The following is a 24270-nucleotide window of genomic DNA, read 5'->3' as shown; positions in this document are numbered from 1 at the left end:
TGCAGGCGGATTCTTTACCAGCTGAGCCACCAGGGAAGCCCAAGAATACTGCAGTGGGCAGCCTGTCCCTTCTCCAGGGGATCTTCCCGACCCATGAATTGAATCGGGGTCTCCTGCACTGCAGGCAGATTCTTTACCAACTGAGGTGCCAGGGAAGAGTGAGCTTTCAGTAAACACTGAATGGCAGGCACTCGGCTCCCTAGGCAGGGATTGTCTACCATCCCCTTGCTAGGACACACAGGGGTTAAGGCGCGTGCCTGACGTCACACAGCGGGGAAAGCACAGTTGGAACTTCGTCTCCCAAGTTTTGCTCTTGGGGCAGAGTCGCCAGGGGGCTCAGAGCCTGGCTGTGGCAGCAGACAGACCTCAGGCTTTGGCCTTGACACTTTCCAGGAAGCTGCTTAACTTCCCGGTGCCTCGGATCCCTTACCTGCAAAACGAGGCAAACAGAACAGCTACTCAGAGTGCGGCCGTGAGGATGAAACGAGCTGGGGCACCCCGCGCGCTTGCGGTTATTATTACTCTGATCAGTATCTAAAGTGAGGGTCTCCTCTCCTATGCGAGGCACGTCCTCCTAGCGTCTCGGGAGCCGCTTCTGACTCCCCCAACCCCACCTTGCTCTGTTGTCAGAGGCTTGCGAGAGGAGCTGGTGACTGATATGATAATTTCACTACAGTAGCGGAGTCAGTCAATTGCTCGGTGACGGATTTCAAGGGCCCCAACACATCTCCCGGGTCCCCTTCTGCTGAGCGAGCTGCGGGGCTGGGATCTAACAGAACCGCAGAGCTCTCATATGCTAACGAGGAGGGGTTTCTTAATATGAACAGTCTGCCTCCAATCGTTTGGAGCAAGGCTGAGTAGGACGACACAAGGAATCATCACTGAGCTGCCGGGGGAGAGTCTTTCCAGCGCTTTCCATGGACTTCCTGGAAATAAGTATTATTAATACCACTTGTCCTTGGCACTCCTACAAGGTCTCATCATCCCCATTTTAGAGATGAGGAGACTGAGACCCGGGGTGAAGGGATGCTCTAAAAGACACACAGCGGGCTTTGGCAGAGCTGGACATGAACACAGGCCTGTCGGGTCCGAGGCTGCAGGCTTGTCCATCCTCCCAAGCACACTCTACCTACAGTTCCTGTCCCAGGAAAAGTCCTGTCCAGCTCCGCCTGAGAGTCGCACCCAGACAGGGCATTCAATTAATTGAGCAATGAGATGAAGACCTGTTCTTTATCCTGTTTGTGCTTAGAAAGGCCCCCCCCCGCCGCTCCCATTAGAGGCCGGCAGGACAGGAATCAGCCTCCCTTTGATAGAAAACAGGAATCTGAGGCCCAGAGAAGGTGGGTATGTCTGGACCAGATGCAGCTGGTCAGCGTCCAGGGTCAGGGTTCCTGCAGACACAGCTCCCCTCCTGCTCCCCGGAGCCCACACTGGACACTCACCCTCCGGGAAACAAACTGTCCCCAGGCAGCCCGCTCCCGCGTGAGGGCCTCCGCGCTCCTCCCTGCACCTGCCCTCCCTCAGCCCTGGCGCACGGGCACCCGCCTGCCCTCCCTTTCCGCATGCCCTCCCTTTCCGCATGCCTGTCCTGGGGACAGTGACGCCTATAGACCCACTCACCTCTGTGGCTCCAGCAGCCAGCATGGGGCCTGAGAACAAAGGAGTGGACGAGGGAATGACTCCTCCAGTGGGGATCCCACCAGCTGGTCAGGACCCGGCTGAAATGTCCTCTCCTTGGCAGCTCTTGCCCTGGGTTCCCGGAGCATCCCACAGACACGCGTCGAGCTGTGTGACCCCACCCCGGGAGGTCCGCCTGCCCCCTTGGCTTCCCTCCCCACTGCATGCCAGTGCTGCCACCATTAAGTATGGAGGGGAGGACAGAAGCGTGGGTGGGGGGGCAGACAGACACGTGGACAGACGACAGAGAGATGGATGGGCGGATAGGCGGAGAGAACACGTCCCTTCTGGGTGGTGGGTTGGGTTTTTTTTTTTTTTTTTTTTTCCTGTAGGCAGCTCTAGAAACCCAAGGGTAGAGATTGAACCAGGGCCCAGCTGCCAATCCCACCCTCAGTCTGGGCTCTGCTCCCGCCCCCTGGAACTCACCTCACCCTCTCTCACACCCTAGGGGTCTCAGGCACCGCCCTGCAGAGCTCTACTGCCCATAGCAGCAGCCCCAGACCCCCACCCTCCACACAGTGAAGCCCTCTTCTTTTTTTCCTCCCAGACTTTCCCAATAGATGCCAAGGCCTGTGCCTCCACACCATTCCAGAACTGGGGCCCAGCCTTTTCTTCCAGAAACATTCAGAAAAGAAGCTCCCAAGAGCCCCTCTCTAGCAGGAGAGGACTTTCTGGGGTGACGGAAACAGTCATATCCGTGCTGTCAAATGCAGCCGGCATAAAACCTCGTGTGTGCGGCACCTCGTGTCACACTAGAAATGTGGCTAATGGGACTGAAAAATAAAATAAAATCTGCAATATTTCATTTTAATTAATTAAAAAATTAAGTAGCTACATGAGGCCATCGGCGACTGCACCAGACAGCCCACAGATCTAGGGCCTGTTCTCACACTGCCGAGCCTCAGTCCTTCCTGCTGGTTCCAGAACAACCTGCAACAGTGACAGCTGTTCTCTTTCCTCGCTGTCTAGTCACTGAATCGTGTCCAATTCTTTGAGACCCCATGGACTATAGCACACCAGGCTCCTCTGTCCTTCGCTATCTCCAGAGTTTGCTCAAACTCATGTTTATTGAGTCAATACCACCCAACCATCTCATCCTCTGTTGCCTCCTTCTCTTGCCCTCAATCTTTCCCAGCATCAGGGTCTCTTCCAGTGAGTCGACTCTTCGCATCAAGTGACCAAAGAAAGTACTGGAACTTCAGCTTCAGCACTAGACCTTCCAATGAATATTCAGGATTGATTTCCTTCAGGATGGACTGGTTTGATCACCTAGCAGTCCAAGGAACTCTCAAGAGTCTTCTCCAACACCACAGTTCAAAAGCACCAATTTGTCAGTCCTCAACCTTCTTTACGGTCCAATTTTCACATCCATATATGACTACTGGAAAAAACATAGCTTTGACTATATAGACCTTTGTCAGCAAAGTGATGTTTCTGCTAATATGCTGTCTAGGTTATCACGTCTCAAACAAAACAAAATTAAAAAGCAACCCGTAACCCAAGTACTGACGTTATTCTTGCCTTTTATTCCAGCATCTCCCAGAGCTCCAATATGTACAAACTTCATTTATACACATATAATATACACCATATATACGTATTTATATATATTCACACACCAGCCCACACGCTCTCATACACTCACACGCACGCACCCTCCTAGGAGGATCGTGTGGCCGCCCTTGAGCCCTGCTCGGCCCCGACAAGAGGGGCAGGGCTTGCCAGGCAGTTGTGAGGTTTTGTGTTTTTGTTTTTTTTTTTGCTTTTAAAAAGAAGGCCATCTCCTCAGGAGGTGTCCTCCCTCTCCCCAAACCCAAACCACTCCCCTAAACACTGAAATTGTTTTTTTTTTTTTTTCTTAAAAAGGAAGGTTTCCCTCTGCTCCACTCAGGTAGATGGTGGAGTTCCAGGCCTGTCCTCGCAGCCCCGTGCAGGCCCCTGGAGGGCGAGGCCACCCAGTGCTCCCTGGGGACCCTGAACAGCCGGAAGGGCCCACTGCAGGCTGAGAGTCAGGCGGGCTGCAGCCAGGACTGCCGCCAGGTGGCTTGGGCGGGGCTACGCCGAGGCCTGGGCGGGGCTACGCCGAGGCCTGGGCGGGGCTACAGCATCAAGGGTGCCTGCCAGATGAGGAGGGTGCTGTCCGTCTCCCCGCACGGGGCCAGCTTCCCGGGGCTGCCCGCGGCGCTGCCGAAGTTGCGGTAGCCGCGCCCCCCGGAGATGATGGCCACGGAGCAGATCTCCTTGCGGTGGGCGTCGCGGGCACAGGGCCGGTTGCGCACCCAGACGTCAGGGTCATCCACCATCTCATAGATGGAGCCATCCTCCTCGCTGTGCTCCAGGGCCGAGCCGTTCGCGGGTTCCGGCTCCCGTACGGACAGCAGCGGGCCCGGGAGGTGGGAGGTGGAGCGCAGGCGGTACTGCAGAAGGATGCCCTTCTTGCGGATCAGCTCCCCGCCCACGTGGCTCGCGGGCACCGGCTCGGGAGTCGGCCCATCCACCTTGTCCTCCTCGGCCTGCTGCCCCTCGGCCTCCTCCTGGTCGCTCCGCAGGATATCAGGGGCCAAGATGCTGGTGGCCACGGCCAGGAAGGCCACCGGCCCACAGTGCCCGTTGAGCGAGACCATGCCTTTCCCTGCAGGAAGGGGGCAGAGAGAAGGGGCCCAAAGGCCCAGAGTTTTAAAGACCCATTGAGTCTGGTGGAGGAGAGGACAGAGGATGAGATGGTTGGATGGCATCACCGACTCAATGGACCCGAGTTTGAGTAAGCTCCAGGAGTTGGTGATGGACAGGGAGGCCTGGAGTGCTGCAGTCTATGGGGTCGCAAAGAGCCGGACACAACTGAGCGAATGAACTGAACTGAACTGAGTCTCTTGGAGAACTTCCTGGGTTTCATTTCTGGCTGATGTGGGTTGCTGCGATCTATGCTGGCAGCTTCCCGGAAGGCCGTGGGTCTGGAGGAGGGCTTGGAAGAGTGGGGCAGGGGAACACAAGTGACTTTATAAACCACATGGGAACCTTGGCGTGGAAGCACCTGCAGCTCCCTGCCTGGGCCATCCTCACGCCTCCGTGCCCTTGCCCAAGCCATCGCCTCTGCCCAGAGAGCCTTTCGCATCCACCTGACTCGACAACTAGGGCTTGAGGCCTGGCTCAGCCCCTCCACAGGGCTCCCTCCTTGCCTTCACCCGTAAGAGATGATCACTCCTGTCTCGGTGCTCCGCTGACCCCAGGACACCTGCCGTCACAGCACTTGCTGCCCTGGCTACAAGCCACCCCGACCAGGCTGTCAGTGGCTGGGGGCACATCCCTGCAACCCCAGGACGGATCCCGGGATGAGAAAAATGACCTACTCATGAGACCAGGAAAGCAGTAAGTCCCACAGTTTAGGAAGAGGGTCTTCTTGGGCAGAGAGGCTTGCGGTCTGCCTGGGGCTGGTCTCCCCCGGGGCATCTCCCTCACACTCCATGCAGCCCTGCCCTCCTGCAGAAGCCGGAAGAGGCCGCTTCATCATCCACCACTCGGGGCAGAGGCAGAGAGGGGGCCCAGAGCTCTGGGGTCTTCCCTGACCCTAAATCCCAGCACGTCAGGGCGGCCCCTCCTCTAACTCAGGCAAACACGGTTCACATGAACCTCTGTCCCCGTGAGCCCTCGGTTATTTCTGTCTCTGGAGCCGGGACACGTGTAAGCTGCTGCGGCAACAGCAGGAGGAGGCCAGCAGAACCTCTCCTGTTAGCTGGGTGTCTCGGCCATTCCGCAAACCATCTGGCCAGTGTGGCTCCTACGCCCACTGCCAGGTGAGGTAATTGAGTCTCAGAAAGAAGACCTGCAAGGAGACTGCAGGGCCCAGGTGATGTAATTCCACCGAGCCACCAACAGTGAGAGAGGACACTGAGGAACGGACCCCTGTCCCCAGATCAGAAGAGAGTGCACACATCTGGGCCCAAGACCCAGCCTCCCCTGGCCACGTGCAGCTGACCCCGGGTCTCACCTGTGATCTTAGGGATGCCTTCCAGCCGAGGCACCGGCAGCAGCACAATGACCCCCTGGTCGGTGCCCACCCAGAGCAGACCCTGGCAGATCAGGAGGCTGGTAACACACAGGTGCTTCTGACCTGCAGAGGGAGAAGCCAGCATGAGCTGCAGGGCCTCGTGGGGGATGGCGGTGCGTGGGGGCTCCAAAGCTGAGAGAATGGCTCCTCGGGGCGGCTCTCCTGGGACAAGCAAGAAGCTGGACAGCCTTGGGGTTGAGGAGTGGGGCCTGGGAGGCTGACCTGGCTGGCGTCTGGCCCTGGGTCCCCCAGCTGAGCACCCCAACCCCCCAGCCTCGGTTTCCTCCCGTGTAAAGCAGGGCTGCCTCGAGGATACAATGAGGGAACGCCACAGTGCTGGCCCACGTCGGCTCTCGATGCAGCAGCCGGCTCTCCTGGCATGAGGTGCAGGCTGAGGCCCGCCCATGCCAGGGACATAACCGGCCAGCTGGGGAGTAGAGAGAGGCCTGGGGAAGTGCGGGTTGAGGGTAAAGCAGACAGTGCAGAAGGGACGTGTGGGCAGGGGTCTGGGCGAGCTGGCGGCCCTGTGGGTTCCAGTCCGGGCTTGACATGCTGCCCGCACAGGCCTTCCTCCGGCGGGGGCCCAGCTGCAGTCCCCGGGCCCCATGGTGAATGGGCTCCCAGCGCCGGGAACTAGCGTGTTTCTGACACCAGTCCAGACTTGCAGACCACTTCTTGTCCAGTCACCCACTGGGCTGGCTCTGCCTTTGAGGGGGAGCAGTGACGGGGGAAGGTGGGTCCTTGTGCCCTTCCCAGGGGAGGCGCGGTGTGGGCCACACAGCTCTGGCCGAGAGCAGGGCGCCAGGCGCAGGCTCCGGGTCCAAACCCCGGCTTGGCTACCTCCTGGCTCCACGTCCCAGGGCTGGAAACAAAACCCCTCTGTGCCCGGGTTCCCTCACTGCACAGGGCGACAGTGATGACATTTCACAACCTCGTCCTAAAGAGTAAATGAGCCAGTGGCTGCGACTCACGTAACCCAGAGCCTGGCACAGGGCATACATGGGTGGGTGCCAGGCACCATCACTGCTGCTCTGTTGCTGACAATTCCAGATCATGAGGGAGGCGCTGGGGGCCCAGGCCTGCCCTCCCGAAGGGCTGTCTCACCTCCAGCCTGGATCCTTCTGCCCACTGACAGACCTACTCTCTCCTCAAATCCCAAGTCACGCCACGACATGTGAAGTGATGCCTGGAGTAGGGGGTTCTCACGCTGGGCTTGCGTCAGCACCAGCAGGAGAGCTGACGCCTGCGGGCCAACCCTAGAGGGGAGCCCACGTTTCCCGCAGGTTCCCAGGGACACCCAGGCTGCTGGTCCCGGGGCCACTGTGAGAAATACTGCCTTGCAGTTTCCAAAGCCCTTCACACACCTGCCCCAGCCCGATGCAAGCCTTGCAACAGCTGAGAGGTGAGCACAACCTGGATGCTGTGCCCACTTCCCAGATGAGGATGTTAAGGTCCAAAGAGGTCACCCAGCTGGTGAGTGCGGGCGGGGCAGGGGCGGGGGGAGAGGAGAAGAGCTCGAGTCCGTCACTTCCACACGCTGATGCTTTCACACTGCCTCTCTGCTCTTTCTTTGGCCTTGCCTCATGGCAAGTGGGGCCTCGGTTCCCTGACCGGGGATTGAACCTGCGGCCCCTGCACTGGAAGCTCGGAGTCTTAACCTTTTGACCTCCAGGGAAGTCCCAGCCTCTCTACACTTGAACAAGTTGCGTGAGTTCCACACCTGCACATGCATGGGCTTCCTCTGCAGAGCAGGGTCCCAGCGCAGACTGGTGCGGCTCCACAGTCAGCCCGGAAGGAGGGTTTACTAAGGGGGTTCACACAGCATCAGCTGACGCGCTCAGCGCCCTGGCACAGCCTGGGACCTCCTGTGGGGGACACTGCACCTGGTGCTGGAGGCAGAGGGGCCCCCACACAGTGCTGCCCCTGAGGAGCAAACATTCTGGAACTTTCTATGACAGTGAACATGTTCTCTGCCCAGTTTGGTGACCAGCAGTCACATGTGGCTACTCACACTTGAAACGTGGCTAGCGGCAGACAGACTGAGTCTGTAATTTCACTTCACTTCAATTGTAATGGAAGCGACCGTATTAACGGGGGCTTCCGTGGTGGCTTAGACAGTAAAGAGTCTGCCTGCAGTGCAGAAGACCTGGATTCGATCCCTGGGTCAAGAAGAGCCCCTGGAGAAGGGAATGGCTCCCCACTCCACTATTCTTGTCTGGAGAATCCCAGGGACCAGAGCAGGCTGGTGGGTTCCAGTCCATGGGGTCTCAGAGTCAGACATGACTGAGCCACTCACACACACACCCCTGTATTAATGGAGCCCAGGGAGGGAAGGGGGAAGTGGAAACACAAGGAGTGCAGACACCAGCAGAGGACTCCAAGGGGGAAGAGGCAGACAGTAGGTGGGAGGAGGCTCGGGTTCCGTGCCTCACTCTGCTTCCTGGGAGGATGGGGGGCAGGAGACAGGAGACCAGATCTGATGACAAGGGGAGGCAGCCACGCCAAGACCCAAGGGAAGCTCTGGAGACAGCACGTGCAAAGGCCGGGTGATGGGAATGAGCCAGCGGCTCTGCAGAGGGCGGAGCCAGCGCGGCACGGGGACCAGGCACCTCAAGGTGACCGAGGGAGGGTCGGAGGGCGGCCGGGCCAAGGTGAGGGCAGGGACTGTTCACTGAGCACGAGGAGGCGCGGCTGGCGGGTCTGAGCAGGGGAGCGGTGCACCGTGATTTTGGAGAGGCCTTTTGGGTGCCGCGTGACGGAGCATGGGGTGGGGTGCAGCGAGCAGAGACGAGCGAGGCAGGGGTGATGGCGTCCGAGGCGAGATGACAGGGAGATGCTGAACCGACACTCTGCAGACAGGCGGGCCTGCTGACAGGCTGGGGGGAGAGGAGAGGAGGAAGGAAGGGCAGCCCCCAGGTCTTCCGTGTCCAGCAGCGGGTGCAAGGCAGCGCTGCAGACAGACCGTGATGGGAGAGGAGCAGGCTGGTGGGACGTCCAAGTTCCGGACTCGATGTCGTCTGAGACGCACATTAGACACCCAAGTGGAGCTGTCGGCAGGCAGCGGGATATATGAGTCCGGCGACAGGATGCAGATTCCACAGGTCACATTCATAGTGTTGATTCCAAGGTCAAATGCAAACCAGAGTGGGGGAAAGAAGCCGGCGTGTCGGGCTATTTCACAGACAGCGTCTGGGCTGGGGGAGCTGGGACTCTTCTCCACCCCCGCACCAATTCAGAGAGTGTAGGCCCCACGCCACCAGGGCTGGCTCCTGGGATGGTCTGAGAGCGGGTGCCGCAGCCCCCGGGACTCGGGAAGTGCAGGAGGCTCGGCCACGCGCCCCTCCCGTCTTCTCCTCGCAGCTATGCTCAAGCTCCGTAATTCCTCTGTGCTCTCGGCTCATTTATCGTTTGCATCCCCAGATGTAAGCTTCCCGAGGGCAGCAGCCTATCTGTGCGTCGAAACTGATTCCCCAGCTCATTGATCAAACGCCCTGGCTCCTGGCAGACACTTGAAGGGGATCTGCAAACTCAGATCCAGGGAACAGACTAGTGGCTACCAGTGGGGAGAGCGAAGGGGGGAGGGGCAGGAGCGGTGGGGGGTAGAAGGTACAAAGCACTGGGAACAAAATAAACACACGGCAAGGACACCCGCACGGCACACGGAGCAGAGCCAGCGCTTCACAGTAACTGCTGAAGGCGCACGGCCTTTCCAAAGTGTGAATCTACGTTGCACTCCTGCAACTTCTGTAATTGTGTAAATCAACTACACTTTTTCAACAAATGCTTTTTAAAAGGACCTGTGATTAAATGAGAGGATGAATGAACGAAAGCAGAGAAGTGAACAAGGATGTGGGCGCTGACGTCACTTAGCAGCTGCGTGAATCGATAAGCCACTTTCCACCATCGCTCAACAAACATCCCCTGCTCAATTTTATGATTATTAGAAATTTTATATATGTATACAAAACAAACTTTGTGTATATAAATATACACATATATATCCACACACTATAATATATATACACACAGTTCAGCACAGCTCTTAGCCCATAATATACAATCAATAAGTAGAGGCTATTAGGAAAATGTGATTGTTAAAAGGACCTAGGCTCGAATGCTTTAAGATCAGCTCCATCAGAGCCAGAAATCCATGAAAATAATCACAGCCAAGAGAAGGAGCAGTGGCAGATGCCTCCATCCTACATGCCTCCCCTCCTTTTCCAGGGCCCCGGGGACCTCAGAACCAGCCAGAGACCATTTCCTGATGCTCTTCCCTCCCCGAGCCCCTCGGACCACAGAAACCCGGCAAATGAGGGGAAGGAGGCGAGAAACCGCAAGAGGTGCTGGAACGGAGAAATGACTTCATCTGCAGACCTCATTCCGGGCCCTTCCTCCTCCCGCTTTGCCTCGAGGGAAAGAGCGAGGCACTTCACAAACAGTCCGAAAGGGGAAAAAAAAAAGTCTAATGGTGGATAAATATTTTATCACAGAGACTTAATGCAGCAGTGCTCAACTCACCCAAGCCATCTATCTAGAGATATACAACTTTAAAAAGCTCAGGCTCTCGGAGAACATTTTATTAATGACCTGTCTAGTTAAGAGGAGGAGGGAGTTTAGGTTCAAAACTGCATTAATACCAGTCGGGGAGGCGAGTGGAGGAAAGGGGTCCCGGGAAGGAAGCACGATGAATTTTTAACACGCCCTCAAAAAAATCCACACTTAGAGGAGGAACAAATTCATTAGTAATTACGCAATTATTTCATTTGGTGGTGTGGGGGAAGGAAAAAAAAAATACCTAAAAGCCTTTTAAAAATATCTCTAATAAAGAATTTAAGAATCCTGCTCTGTTCTTCCGCCAGGACACAGTGTGGCGTGGATTTGAAGGCCCCCTCCACCCAGGCCTGGCTCCTCTTGGGCTTGGGGCCTCCTGGCCGGCAGGGCCTGGGGCTGTAACTCCTGGGGACCCTGGGTGCTGTCCTCACCTCTCAGGTGAAGACCCGCGCCTGCCCTCAGAGGCGGGGCTGGAGCGCCTGGTCACGCAGCTGGAAGCAGGCAGAGCCAGGATTCTGGCGGGGCCTGTCTGACTCTGGGCTCCCACTGGCCCCATGAGCTCAGCTCGCATCTCAGGCCCTCGTCGTACAGAGGAGGAAACAGAAGCTGGAGAAGTGGGAGGCACCCGGTTAGCCCGTGAGACGGCTGTGACCCAGGTCCTGGCTCTGGGCCCCGCAGCAGTGGCCTGAGGCTGGTCATTTGACCTCCGGGGACTCCGTGTACCTGTTCTGCAGGTATCCTCATGATAACCATCGCCCTGTCTTCTTTAAGGGTCTTGAGAGCATGTTAGTGGCTCAGTCGTGTCCGCCTCTTTTCGACCCCATGGACTGTGTAGCCTGTCAGGCTGTTCTGTCCATGGGATTTCCCAGGCAAGAGTACTGGAGTAGGTTGCCATTCCCTTCTCCAGGGGATCTTCCCGACCTCGGGATCGAAACCGGGTCTCCTGCACTGCGGGCACATTTTTTACGGTCTGAGCCACCAGAGAAGTTCTTTTTTAAGGGTAACTAACTGCTAAGAACAAGCCAATCACTGGACTTGAAGACGCGTTTTAAACCCGCGGGGAGGTGACAGCCTGCAGCAGGAGCCGGGATTTCCGCCAGCAGCAGGTCAGTCCCCAGAGCCGCCGCCGGCCGCTGGACACACCTGACGCTTTCTCCACGGTGCTCCACCCACCCCCCCGCGGACTTTACTGAGACGATGAAAAAGGCCCTTAAGATTATCCATTTTTTCCCATTGCTCCACTAACTTGAAATAATTTAGCTATCAGCACAGATGTGGAAATATTTCTGTGATACTGAGAAATTTTTACTGTAATTAAAATAGATTTACCTCACATAATGACTAAACACTTTGAGAGACAATGAAACTGAAGCTAAAAAATAAAAAAGGGAAAGAGGGAGGGAGGGAGGGCCCATGAGAAACGTCCCCCAAGCCCTCACCCCACACCCTGGGGGCAGGTTAGAAAGGCGTCTGTCTTCCTCACGGATGACCCAGGCCTAAACAAGGCGTCTTCCTGACAGCATTTACCTGGAGCCAGGAGGCACTGCCCACGCCACAGAGCGACCAGAGGCTCCGCAAGGCAGAGAGACCTGCTGTGAGCCCACAGTGGCCGAGCCGGGACCCCGGTCACCTCTGAAGCCACCTCTTCCACGTTACACGCAGCAAGGCTCTGAACTGAGTCCAACCTGACGTGACTCCCGGTCCTGTCTCTGGCCATGCGACCAGGGGATAGCCACTTTACCCTGCCGAACAAACCTCAGTTTCTGCATCTGTAAAATGGGGACAGTGAGGCCCGATTACGTAAAGCCCTTGGCGCCCAGCTCACTGCAGGGCCCTGGCGGAAGGCAGCCACTGTGACCTGTCGCTGTTGATCGTGATGTTAGCCACCATCCCCGGCTACGGCCACCAGCCTGGACTCGAGGACTGGCCAGTGAGACTGGCTAGGGAAGCAGGAGCCAGGCCAACCGCTGGGCCCCCTGTGCGGGTCAGGAACTCGGCCTCTGGGGTGGGACAGAGGCCTCTGTGGCCTCTGCGGTGCTGGCTGGCGTCACTGCCCTTTGCCCAGCTTCACCAAGCAGGAGTCCTGGCCCCCGGCTCAGCGTAGGCCACTCCCAGCCTCTGCGGTGGCCGTCTGCCGAGTCCCTGTCACCATCAGCTCCGGGCCAGCCTGCCACACCTGCTGTCTCCCTGGCCCTGGGGTCCTTCCCCCCGCGACCCCCAGCCCAGCCGGCATCCTCCCAGACCAGCTCCGGGTCAGTCTGTCTGGTGGAAACTTGGGGGCAGGTCACACTGAGGCCTGCTGGCCCTGAGGGCTCCTCTCAAGCCGGCTGGGGGCAGCGGTGGGCCCTGAGCACACATCTGTCCTGGCTCCCAGCACAGCTCACAGGGATCAGCGCTAAGGGCGAGGCCTGCGGCCAATTCCCCGGAGGCCTCAGCAGCCTCTGGGCAGGGGGCAAGGTGCAGGGTGCGCCTAGATCGCAACCATCTCCGTGGGTCCCACAAACAGCCCTGCAGGACGAACCAGGGGCCCCAAGCGGAGGACATCGGGGCCTTCGCCCTCCCCTGACCCAGACCCTGATGGCACGCTCAGAGGGACCCCTGCCTTTCTCTAGAGACCTCTAAGGAAAGAGGTCCGTATTTGGCCTTCTCTCTCTCCCTTTGCTCATTTTGAAGGGGAGTTGAGGCAGAACTGGGCTTGAGGAGTGGCAGGTACAGGTGGGCCCGGCCGCCTGCCCAACATGGCGAGTTAGCAACCTGGCTCGCGGGAGTCCCCGGGCCTGGAGCCTGCCTCCGCAGGGGCGCCGGCCTGCTGTGCCGTGGGGACGGCCAGAAGGGCTTCCGGAGGGCAGGCCTGGGTCGGAACCCTCAGTCAGCTGCTTCCCCGGGGAGGCCCAGTTCTCAAGGCCGACCAAAGGCTGCCTTGAGTGTTCGAGAGATAAGCTGGCCCGGCGTGGAAGCCGCCTCCCCCGCCCGCTGCCCGTCCACAGCCCCGCCCGGGATAGCAGGGCCTCACCTGGCAGCAGGAAGCTGGTCCTGGTGGCGACGTTGATCTCCTGCAGGTGCTCCAGCGTCTCGGTGTGGAAGAGGCGGATGGAGGAGCCGGAGGAGAAGGCCATCCAGACGCCGCTGCCCGCCTTCACCATGTGGGTCACGCTCACGGCTTCGTCCTGGTGCGCCTCGAAGCTTTGCTGCAGCGCAGAAGGGAGGCTGTCCGTGACGGGCCGGCCCGCCGAGCCTCTGGGGGCCCAGCTCACCCCACCCTGAACCCGGGTCATAGGGAGGGGACTCGGGAGCCCCGGGCCAAGCTCACCCAACCCTGAACCCGGGTCAGAGGGAGGGGACTCGGGAGCCCCAGGCCAAGCTCACCCCACCCCAAACCCGGGTCAGAGGGAGGGGACTCAGGAGCCCCAGGCCAAGTTCACCCAACCCTGAACCCGGGTCATAGGGAGGGTACTCGGGAGCCCCGGGCCAAGCTCACCCAACCCTGAACCCGTGTCAGAGGGAGGGGACTCGGGAGCCCCGGGCCAAGCTCACCCCACCCCAAACCCAGGTCAGAGGGAGGGGACTCAGGAGCCCCAGGCCAAGTTCACCCAACCCTGAACCCGGGTCAGAGGGAGGGGACTCGGGAGCCCCGGGCCAAGCTCACCCAACCCTGAACCCGGGACAGAGGGAGGGGACTCGGGAGCCCCGGGCCAAGCTCACCCAACCCTGAACCCGGGACAGAGGGAGGGGACTCGGGAGCCCCGGGCCAAGCTCACCCCACCCCAAACCCGGGTTAGAGGGAGGGGACTCGGGAGCCCCAGGCCAAGCTCACCCCACCCTGAACCCGGGTCAGAGGGAGGGCACTCAGGAGCCCCGGGCCAAGCTCACCCAACCCTGAACCCGGGTCAGAGGGAGGGGACTCAGAAGCCCCGCCCCGGTGTGCTGGCAAACGCTTAACAACTGGCGGGGGAACCCTGGTGTGTTGTGTCTGTTGATTCCTGGGGTGTCAATACTTCTACAGTGGCCCAGCTCAAGCTACCCACGGGATAGCCCTGAAGGAGGGACAGGAAACACGAGCGCACACCAGGCTCTACCCCGACACAAGGGGAGGACAGGGCGGCGAGTCCACGGCAGAGGGAGTGGCAGCTGGTACACGTTATCTAAAGGTACGAAGCCACAGAAAGAAGAATCGACGCTTTCTACCGTGCTGCTGGAGAAGACTCTCGAGAGTCCCTTGGACAGCAAGGAGATCCAACCAGTCAACCCTAAAGGAAATCAACCCTCAATATTCATTAGAAGGACTGAAGCTGAAACTCCAATACTTTGGCCACCTGATGCAAAGAGCCGACTCACTGGAAAAGACCCTGAAGCTGGGAAAGATTGAAAGCAGGAGGAGAAGTGGCTGGCAGAGGATGAGATGGTCGGATGGCGTCACCGACTCAATGGACATGAGTGTGAGCAAGCTCCGGGAGCTGGGAGGCCTGGCGTGCTGCCGTCCACGGGGTCGCAGAGTCGGACACGACCAAGCGACTGAGCAGCGACAGAGGCAACAGCGGAACAGAACTGCTGGAGGCAAGGCGGGCGGCGCGAGCCTGAGCCTCGTCGTCACTGCAGGGAGACGCGACGTGCGTCCAAACCTTGACGAACTCAGAAACAGCGGCACAGACAATCAAGAGTCACAAGGGAAGTGCCCGATGGTTTAAAAACAGGACAGGTGAGAGTGTTTCAGAAAGCAGGAGATGGGATAGGACATTTCAGAAAGCAGGAGACGGGGAGACGGCGGGGGAGGGTCTCTCCAGATAAATCTTTCCATGCTGTTTGATGTTTTTTACAGGTGTATATAAAATTTTGATCTTAAAAAAATAACTCTTACAGAGCAAGGAGATAAACCCCCAGCTTCCCATCTACTTTAGGAGGAAGTCCAACTTCCTCAGCTCAGCGTTTCAGGCCCATCTCTGCCCCAACTCCCGCCTTCCCTCCAATACAGCCTGGGCCCAAACGATGCTCAGACGCACATCACTGCTCTCACGATGGCCCGCCTGCAGTGGGCATCACCCACTGCCCTCCTGGGAACAGCTTTTCAGCACCTGGAGACTTGGCCTCCACGAGGCCCACCCCGGGGACCCTTGCACTGGCCTTCTGCCTGCCACCTTCCAGCCTGGCGACATCTATTCCACTCTGGCCACGCTCGGCTCTCTCCCACCCTGGCCCATGGACTCCAAGGACAGACACTGCGCCTCAGGCCCTTCGGCGTGCCCGGCAGAGAGCTCGGCACACGGCAAAATTTGATCAAAGAGCAAACAGATGGATGCTTGAAATCCAGCTACGATACTAAGTTGTTACCTAAACATCAACAACCCCCAGCACAGCAGACTAGACAGATGCCTGACCGCTGGGGACAGTCAGGTAACTCTGGCGAACCCATCCAGTGGACCGTCCATCTACTCAACATCACGTTATCATTTACAGAGACTGGGTGATAAACACAGAAAAACATGACTGTCATAGCAGTTATTACGAAAAGAAACAAAAAAGGCCATCTCCAAAACCAGGGGAGGGGCGGGGCGGGGTGGGGGAGGGGAGAGGAGGGGAGGGACAGGGGAGGGGAAGCCTGCACAGTGAGGATTATTCCAGGGCAGAACATGGTGACTTTCCTCCTTTGTGTTTTTTCCATTTTTTCTCTATAAAGAACAGATCTTGGGTAGAAGCCCACGACTCCAGGAGATGTTGGCTAGAACACGTGCGTGGGATCAGACCTGCTGTTAAATCTCATTCCCTCAGTAACTTCCCCAGCTGGGGCCTCCGTCTCCCCATTTGTAGGTGGAGATCGTCATTAGGGTTATGGGGACTTCTGCGTGAGGGAGGGTTTAGCAGAAACCCAGTTCTTAACACAGTCTCCTTCATCCAACAGATGCTCTTGAGACCCTAGGCATGGGTCTGGATGCTGGGAATATAGTGATGAACAAGGTAACCAAGGAGCCCACACAGTTAAGACAAATAAAGATTACTCCCAATAGGGATAACCACTGCACAGAAAAAATACTGTGAGTACGTTAAGATTGGGTGACCAGGGAAAATCTCTCTAGGAAGTAGCATTTGTCAAATGTAAAGGAATGAGCCCTGGGATGCGAGGCAGGGGAGGGAACACGCTGGGCAAAGGACGCAGCAAGTGCGAAAGCCCTGGGGCAGGAATGAGCTCGCCGTCTTTGAGCGCTGAGGCAAGACAGGTGGGAGAGGCAGTCAGGGCGGGTCCCGCCAGGCAGCCCCGAGGATCCTGGCAAAGAGTTAGATTTTATTTAAGTGAGGGAGGGGGCCGGGCCTGCTAAGTGACCACGTCAGGTTCACCCCAGAAAGAGGCTCAGTTTGAGAGCTATGTGGCAGCAGGCAGGAATTCTGGGCCTCTCACGGGCTCAGCAAGTGAGAAATGGCAATAAAGGCACTCTATTTCTTTTGCCGCCATCACCCTAACCCTGACTCAGCCCCAAGTCCGTCCCGGCTTGGATCACCAGAGCTGTCCCACTGCGATAAAGAAGCTGGAGAAGGGGGTCTCCGCCAGGGAGCCTCGGGGGAGCCGAGCCAGGCCCAGATCAGGACGCGGGGCCGGCAGGCAGGACTGTGAGACGACCAATGAGACCGCATCTTCTGAGTCCGCCCCAGCGGCGGGGCTCTGCAGCCAGGTGGGGTGGCCCGGCAGGCCGGGGTCACAGCAAAGTCCAGGGTCCCAGAGGACCCCCAGCAGAAGAGGAGGGCCAGGCGGCTTTCAGCGGGCAGGGTCCTAACGGGGTCCCTGAGGGCAGAAGCTGCAGCTCCTCTGAGGCGGAAACGTGTCACATCCATCAGAGCGGGGGTTCCCGGGGGTGGGGAGGGGGTCTGCTATCAGGCCAGGCACGCTCCGAGGCCAGGGAGCGCCTCCCTCCTTTTCAGACTGGGGGATCAGACTAGGGCCTTCTGTGGGGGTGCTTTTCTATTGCTCCTCCCTCAGCACCCCTCCCCCACCCCAGAGAAGGCCCAGAAGGGGGGCTGAAGGCTCAGCCAAAGAGCCCCCGGGATGGAGGGGGAGGCCCAGCCCCCCACAGCCCCCAAAAAGCCGGCTCCGTCCATGCGGTGCAGGGCAAGGAGGGGAACGTCCGTGTCTCTGGCCTCTCACTCAGCCCCGGCGGCGCTAGCCAGAAGCTCCTTTCTCTAGAGGAGCTCTTCTTCAAAGAAAGAACCCCTTTCTGGGTTGGGGGGTGTCTTCCTGCAGCAGCCCACACTCAGCTCTCCTGAAGGCCCAGAGCCGGGCGGAGCACAGGGTTCCAAACAGGAGGCCCCCTCCGCCGGCCGAGGCACCAGCAGCCCCATCGCAGATTCGCAGATGAGACCCTGCGGCCAGACCCACAGCGCCACCTAGAGCAGCAGACGGATGAAGGGACGGGGCAGCTGGACGGAAGGGGCCCCCGGCAGGCTTCGTCTGCAGGCTTTTCCAAAAGCCGGCACGCACACACTTACACACGCATGTACAAACACACGGACACCCACAGGACGGCGGGTGCCTGCTCACACGCGTGCTGCTAGACTCCTGCCTGGCTCCTGAAGGGAGGTCAGAAGCGCTTCCTGACTCCGAAAAAGCCAGACCGCACTGCAAGCGCAGAGCCCTGGGCCCACGGAAAGCTGCCCCTGACGTTGCAGCCAGTCAGCCCTGCGTGCTGCGGTCGGAATCTAATTAAAAGAGAAGTCAGCAGCGGAAATCCAGGCTCATTTCTCCAGAGGCGTAACAAGTCTGTCTCCAGGCCCAAAGGGCTTTGCCCGAGGCCTGTGCAAACCTGCCAAGTCCAATGGCGAGGCAGGGCGGGGGGAGGGGCAGGGATGGGCATGAGCGGCAGCAGCCCCAGCTCCCCCTCACTCCTCAGGCATCTCTGCCCTGCCCAGGACCCTTCCCCTCCCCAGGAGCCTGCTGGGGGAGGCTGGGTCTGGGTGCGCCGGCTGGGCCTCCTGGGCACACGGGGCAGGGATGGGTGGCACCCTGGGCCCCCAGGGGGCTGAGGCCGCTGATCGCAGCACCCCTGAGTAGGAGCAGGGGCTCAGTGCTGAGAGGCACGCATCTCATTTTGTTTCCCAAACATGGGGTGTTTGGAGACAGGAGCTCAGAAATCCTTGCGCGGGAGGCAGTCAGGCCATCCACCAAGGTCAGGTGAGACGCTACCCACCTGGCACCCCAATTCCAGGCCATGGCTCCCCCTTCTCACCTCTGGACCCCTCCTCTAATTCCTGGCCAGTCTAGGGGGGCCCAGAAGGGGGGTGCTACCTTACCGTCAAAGAGGCCTCTACCCCCCTTGTCTCTGAAGAAGGTCCCCCGCCCACCTGCACAACCAGCCCAGTCACGCCCCTCCTCCAGGCCCCAGGAGGCCCAGCGCTTCCTGCCCGCGGGGCCCCTACGTGCCAGGCTATTTACTGGCTGCCTCCCCGGCACCGGGAGCTGCTCTGTTAGGATGAGAGTCGGGACCAGAAGCTCGCACACAGTGGCCCTCGGGCTACACCAGCCTGACGTGTTTTGGTGAATCTAGTTTTACTGGAACACAGTCACACCCACATAGAAAAGAATCCATTCAAGTCGGTTGAGAACTCTGCCCTCTGAATACACAACCTCGGTCCTTGTTTAAGGACAAGAAGATCCACAGAGAAACCCTGAACTCTGCTAAGTAGGCTGGGCGGTGGTGGTGATGGAGCAGGCACGCTGATTCTGAAATCACGCGGTGTGGCTGAGGCATGCTTTATTACTAGGAGCCAGGGTCAGCAGCAGAGCGGCCCAGCTGGCGGCAGTGGCAAGGAATCTGCCTGCCATGCGGGAGATGCAGGAGGTGCGGGTTCGATCCCTGGGTCGGGAAGATCCCCTGAAGGAGGAAAGGCAACCCACTGCAGTGTTCCTGCCTGGAGAATCCCACGGACAGAGGAGCCCGGCGGGCTGCAGTCCACGGGGTCGCAAAGAGTCGGACTCGACTAAGCAACACAGAAAGAGGGTAAACAGCAAGAGTCAAGCGTAGCCTGAGAGGCGACAGGAGCGCCTGTGACCTTGGGTTTGAATTAGAGGTATCAGTATGAACGTGAGGTTTTTCCCCCGGCCCTGTGCACTGAAAGTGTCTGGAAGCAATGACACCCCACCAGCAGCGCGCACCCCCCTTCTTGGTTTCTAAATGCCATCCCACATGAGAGGGAGGCAGGCAGGGCGCCTGCAGAAACGGTGACTGGGGCAGGGGAAGTGCCAGGTGAGCGCAGAGCGTCTGCAGAGGCAGAAAGCAAGAGGGTGACCAGAGAGTGATGGGGGGCATCCGAAGGAGCCGGGAGCCAGCACGAGGGGCTCCTTACGGCTGAATCGGAGACCATTCGAGCATCAGAAATAGTAACAGTGGTCCTGGATGATAGCTCACCGGGCCTTAAAAATAATCTATGCATTTGAAGCGGTAGTCAAGGAGGGCAGTTAGGTGGGAGTGACGGACAATCCTCTTTAAATAAAAGTTTGCAGTGAAAATTCGCGAGGAACAGGGTATTCTCCCATTTTTGCAAGAATTACCCACAGTAGTTACAAAGGGAAGCTGGTACCTTGAGGACAGAGACGCTTGGCAGACCCCACCTCAATCAAGCGACCAAGGATGGGACCAGCCTACAGCCTCCCCACCTCCCAGCGATGTGACGGGAAAGCCCTGCTCCCTGCAGAGAAGCTGGCCAAACGCTCCAACCTCATCAGGACGGAACGGTGGGGGAACTCCAGCTGGTGGGACCTTGGACAAGACACGGGCTTGGATTTCTCCAAAAAGTCACTCTCGCGGAGACCACACACACAGGAAAAGGAGGGGAGTTGTCCTAGATTAAAAGGAGACGAGGGCTTCCCTGGGGGCTCAGAAGTGAAGAATCTGCCTGTCGACACAGGAGACGCGGGTTCGATCCTTGATTCGGGAAAAGGCCCCACGTGCCTCAGAGGAACGAAGCCTGTGAGCCTTAACTACCGAGCCCACGCGCCCTAGAGCCCGTGGTCACCAACCAGAGACACCGCCGCGATGAGACGCCCGTGCCGCCGCAAAGAGGAGCCCCGGCTCCCACAGCTAGAGAAAAGCCCACACGCAACAATGAAGACCCAGTGCAGCCAAAAATAAATAAACACATAAAGTTATTAAAAAAATAAAAGGAGACGAGAGGAGTATGACCATCACAGGCAGCCTGTGATTCTCAGCCGGGTGCTGGAGGTGGTGAGGGGAGTGGCTATGAAAGGTACTCTGGGGACAAGCTGGGAAAATGGGTTCCTTGGCGGTAGATTCATGTGAACTTCCCGGGCACGACAATGCTTCTGAAGTTAGGTAAGAGGGCCCTGCTAAAGTATTTAGTGTGGAGGGTAAAGACACCTGCGACTGGCTTCTAAATGATTCAGTCCCAAACGGCGTGTGTGTTTATGTATGATACGGGGTACATGCGTCGGAGCCTACCGTACAGAGTGAAGTAAGTCAGAAAAAGAAAGACAAATGTCGTATATGCAGGCCTGTGGGGTCTAGAAACGTGCCGATGGGACTATTTCCAGGGCAGCAGAGGAGACGCAGACACAGAGAATGGGCCTGTGGATGGAGCGGTGGAAGGGGAGGGTGAGACGGACTGAGACGTGGGAACACACACTCCCACACGCAAACGAGACGGCCAGTGGGAGTCTGCTGTGGGAGGCGGGGGGCTGAGGCCAGCGCCGGGACCACCCGGAGGGCTGGGATGGGTGGGAGGCGGGGGAGGTTCCGGAGGGAGGGGTGCGTGGACTGCTGAGGCTGATTCCCGTTGCGGTGCGGCAGGAATCAGCATGATGTTGTAAGGCAACTATCCTTCAATAAAAATTGAAAAATAAAAGCTGTGTGGGCATGGGGGGAGTTGCTCAAAACCAAGAAGGCTGGCAGCTGGAGGGGAGGGCCCGGGCGGGGCTGCCTCGCGGCTCCAGCTGTCTCCAGCGGGGCAGCTGGGTCTCCTCTCTCCAGTGTCATGGAGCTGGGAGAACCTGCCTCCGGTGCCGGGTGGTTCACGGGACGGACCCGGTGGGCCGTGAGCGCCCCACGTCCAGGGTTGCAGGCAGGAGCAGGCAGGCAGCGGGGAGGAAGCTGCAGTCCCGCGGCTGCCCACGGGGCCGGGCCCCTCACCCTCTCCTGGTGGCTGCAGACCGCTGCTCGGAGGGTCTCAGGTGAGCCATCCCGCCCCCGACAGGGCTGACACAGCCCGGCCGCCTCCTGCACAATTTATGTGCCTCCAGGTGACACGTCTGTGCCTGTTTCCATAAATTCCCAGGGTGAGCGGCTCAGCACTCCAACTCCTTAGGGCTGAGAAGACGCCGCGGAGCTGGGAAGGGGGCTGGGGCCTCTGGGGGCCGGAAGCTGCGGAGGAAACAGCAGGAGGCCGGCAACGCCTGCCCACTGAGCGCCTACTGTATACCAGGCCTTGTCCACGCCATGCGGGGTATTTCATCCTCCTGGAGGTCTTCATCAAAGAAGAGGCAAAGAACCCAGGAGGGAACAGGGTGAGCCCAGGTGACCCTCGGGGCAGGGGCAGGGTGGGGGCGTGGGGCTGCCCCCCGAGACCCTCCTGCCGACTGCCCCGCAGGGCGTGGGCCTGAAGGGGCCCGGTCCCCCCTCGCCTGGCAGGTAAGGTCATGGGCCCAGAGACCACCCACCAGCACCTCCCCAACTCGCCTCCGCTCGGGGGGCTCGGTGCCCCCTCAGCCCGGGAGGAGGGCATCACCCTCCACCCTCTCCCAACAGGCAGGTCTGCGGCTCTGAGAAAGCTGTGGGGTCAACGCCGCCAGCCAGGGGACGGCCGGGGATTGGGACCAGAGGTCACGTTCCGAGTCGCTGCACGGAGTGGGCAGAGGTGGTCTCTCAAAAGCAACTGGCACACAACAGCCTCCCCTTATCTGTCTTGTTCTTACGACATTTCACTGCTGAAAAAACAAACTGAGGCTGAGTGCTGTTCACAGAGCTGCAGTATTTAGAAAACTTGGGGGGAAAGCCAGGATTCCAACTTAGGGCTACACTCCCCCCAGTATGCCCAGACAGGCCCCAGCTGGAGCACTGGGAGTCCAGCTTCTCGTCTGGGCAAAATGGGACAACGGGTCACCCACTTACAGGACCCCACACTAACACCTGACCTCCACGGACAGACGCCTGTGGGGGGCTCCGTCCAAAGCTGAACACTCTGCCTCCGCAATCTGACGTGGTCACGACCAAGGGATGCTGTGCTGGGAGGGAGGCTTAAGGCGTGCTCCACCTCTGCCTTTCACCAGCAAGTCTGTTAAAGCCTCTGGGTCTCAGTTCCCTCATCTGTAAAGTGGGCATGAGGCCACTCCTGTCTCACAAGAGACTTCAACACGTGCTGGGATCTCCTGGCTCAGGGCCACCCCGGAACCTACTAGGGGTAGAGTGATGGACGACATCCCTGCCCCTAGACCGACAGCCAGCCCCAAACTTGTCTTCAACAAGCCATTTTTTAATTAACTGGGCAAAAATTTGGTGTGTTCGGTACATTCTTCTAGAAAGATGATCAATAATTTTTGCCAACATCTCCGAAGAGTCTGTAAACCACCCTCCCCTGCAGAGTTAAAAGTTCCTGCAACGACAGTGCCTTCATCACTAAGTGCATTCGGAGCTGGGTGCAGACCGCCTTTGCCGCTGTGGCCACACCCCGAGCGAGGCCGCAGGAATAGCCACCAGCAGGGAGGTGGCCCTGCTGCCGCCACACAGCGTTCCGTCTTCATAAACAGAACTGAACGTCAACATCTGCAATAAATCACAGTGAAAACGAGAAAACAAACGACGACAATGATGCATAAAAACAAACAAACCAAAAACCAGTAATGCAAACTGAATCCCCCCATGCGGTTGGCTGGAGGCGTCTCACAGACCGTCTCAGCTACAGACGCGCCTCGCTCCTCGTTAGTCCTACTCAATTTCCTTTTGTTCTCTTCAATTATAGAAGCCAGCAGTGCAGGGGCAGAGGAGGGAGCCGGGGACCAGGTGAAGACCGAGCAGAAGACGCCACACGTGCGGCTGACACCTGCTGAGCCTGGGTGCCCTCACGGGGAGGTGGGACGCAGAGCCTCCGGTCAGACGGGGAGGCCGAGGGGAGGTGGGACACAGAGCCTCCGTCAGACGGGGAGGCCAAACCAGGACTCAGGGGGCGCGACCGTCCCGGAGGCGGCGGGCTGAGCGCACGGCCTGACCCCCCTCTGCTGGGACGTCGCCGTGGCCGGAGCATGTCTGTCACTTGTCTCCTGCCTGCCAGACACAGCGAGGCCAGGGGCGCAGGACCAGGCCTTCGGGGTCTGGGGCCCAGCTGCTCCACCCGCTGCCCCAGTTTCCTCACACCGACAAGGGGGACAGTGGGTGGCCACGGGGTCGCAAAGAGCGGACGCAGCTGAGCGACTGAGCGGAACTCCATCAGACGACCACCGCAAAGGTTCCATGGGCTCCTCCTCACTAAGAGCCTGGACCAGCCTCTGGGTGAGTCTCCATCAGCCTCAGGCCCCGCGGAGCGGGAGGGGCTGCCTGTCGCCCCGGGACCCCCTCACCACAGCGCACCAGGGTTGGGAGGGCCAGTCCGTGAGGGTGGGGCGGCTACCGCAGCCCGCAGCGGGCGTGAAGTCTGGAGCCGAGGGCTGGAGCCGCCAGGGCAGAGGGGGCCGGGGTGGTCAGGCCGGAGCAGGGTGAGGCGTGAGGAAGCTGTGTTCCAGAAAGGTCCATCATGGAGGCCTGGCTTTGATCCCAGCTCCGAGGGACGGATGGCATCGCTCCCGCCCGCCCTGCCCAAGCCAGACACACGGCGCTAGTCAGGCCCGTCTTCACAGGCCCGCACTCAGCACCCACGGCAGCCGCTCAACCCACGGGCCCCGGCTCAGGACAGCCTGGACCCCCGGGCCCCCGGGCTCGGCACAGAAGGTGAGCGGGCTTGGCCAGGCAGCGCCCGCTCTCCCGTGTGGAGCGAGGCCCCGGGAAGGGTCCTGCCCTCCTGCGCGGGGTGAGGCC

At 59.1% G+C, this 24270-nt stretch overlaps 1 protein-coding gene across 16 annotated transcripts in view; it reads right to left on the bottom strand.

Annotated features, from left to right (window-relative positions):
* Window positions 1-3180: 3180 nt before the first annotated feature.
* The window catches only part of ARHGEF10L (Rho guanine nucleotide exchange factor 10 like), a 153619-nt gene continuing 132529 nt past the window's right edge, over window positions 3181-24270 (bottom strand). For 15 of the 16 annotated variants that reach the window (XM_065929912.1, XM_065929911.1, XM_065929918.1 and 12 more), the window contains 3 exons: window positions 13287-13461; window positions 5663-5785; window positions 3181-4309 (listed from right to left, as the gene is read on the bottom strand). In XM_065929912.1, the coding sequence (XP_065785984.1) occupies window positions 3777-4309; window positions 5663-5785; window positions 13287-13461 (831 nt within the window). In that variant the 3' untranslated portion in view covers window positions 3181-3776. The remainder of the gene's footprint in view (window positions 4310-5662; window positions 5786-13286; window positions 13462-24270) is intronic. The other variant, XM_065929924.1, reaches the window with a different exon arrangement.

This window comes from Muntiacus reevesi, chromosome 3 (genome assembly GCF_963930625.1).
Source record: "Muntiacus reevesi chromosome 3, mMunRee1.1, whole genome shotgun sequence".
NCBI lineage: Eukaryota > Metazoa > Chordata > Mammalia > Artiodactyla > Cervidae > Muntiacus > Muntiacus reevesi.
Note: the sequence above shows the minus strand (reverse complement) of the source record. Positions and strands in the feature narration are given on the sequence as shown.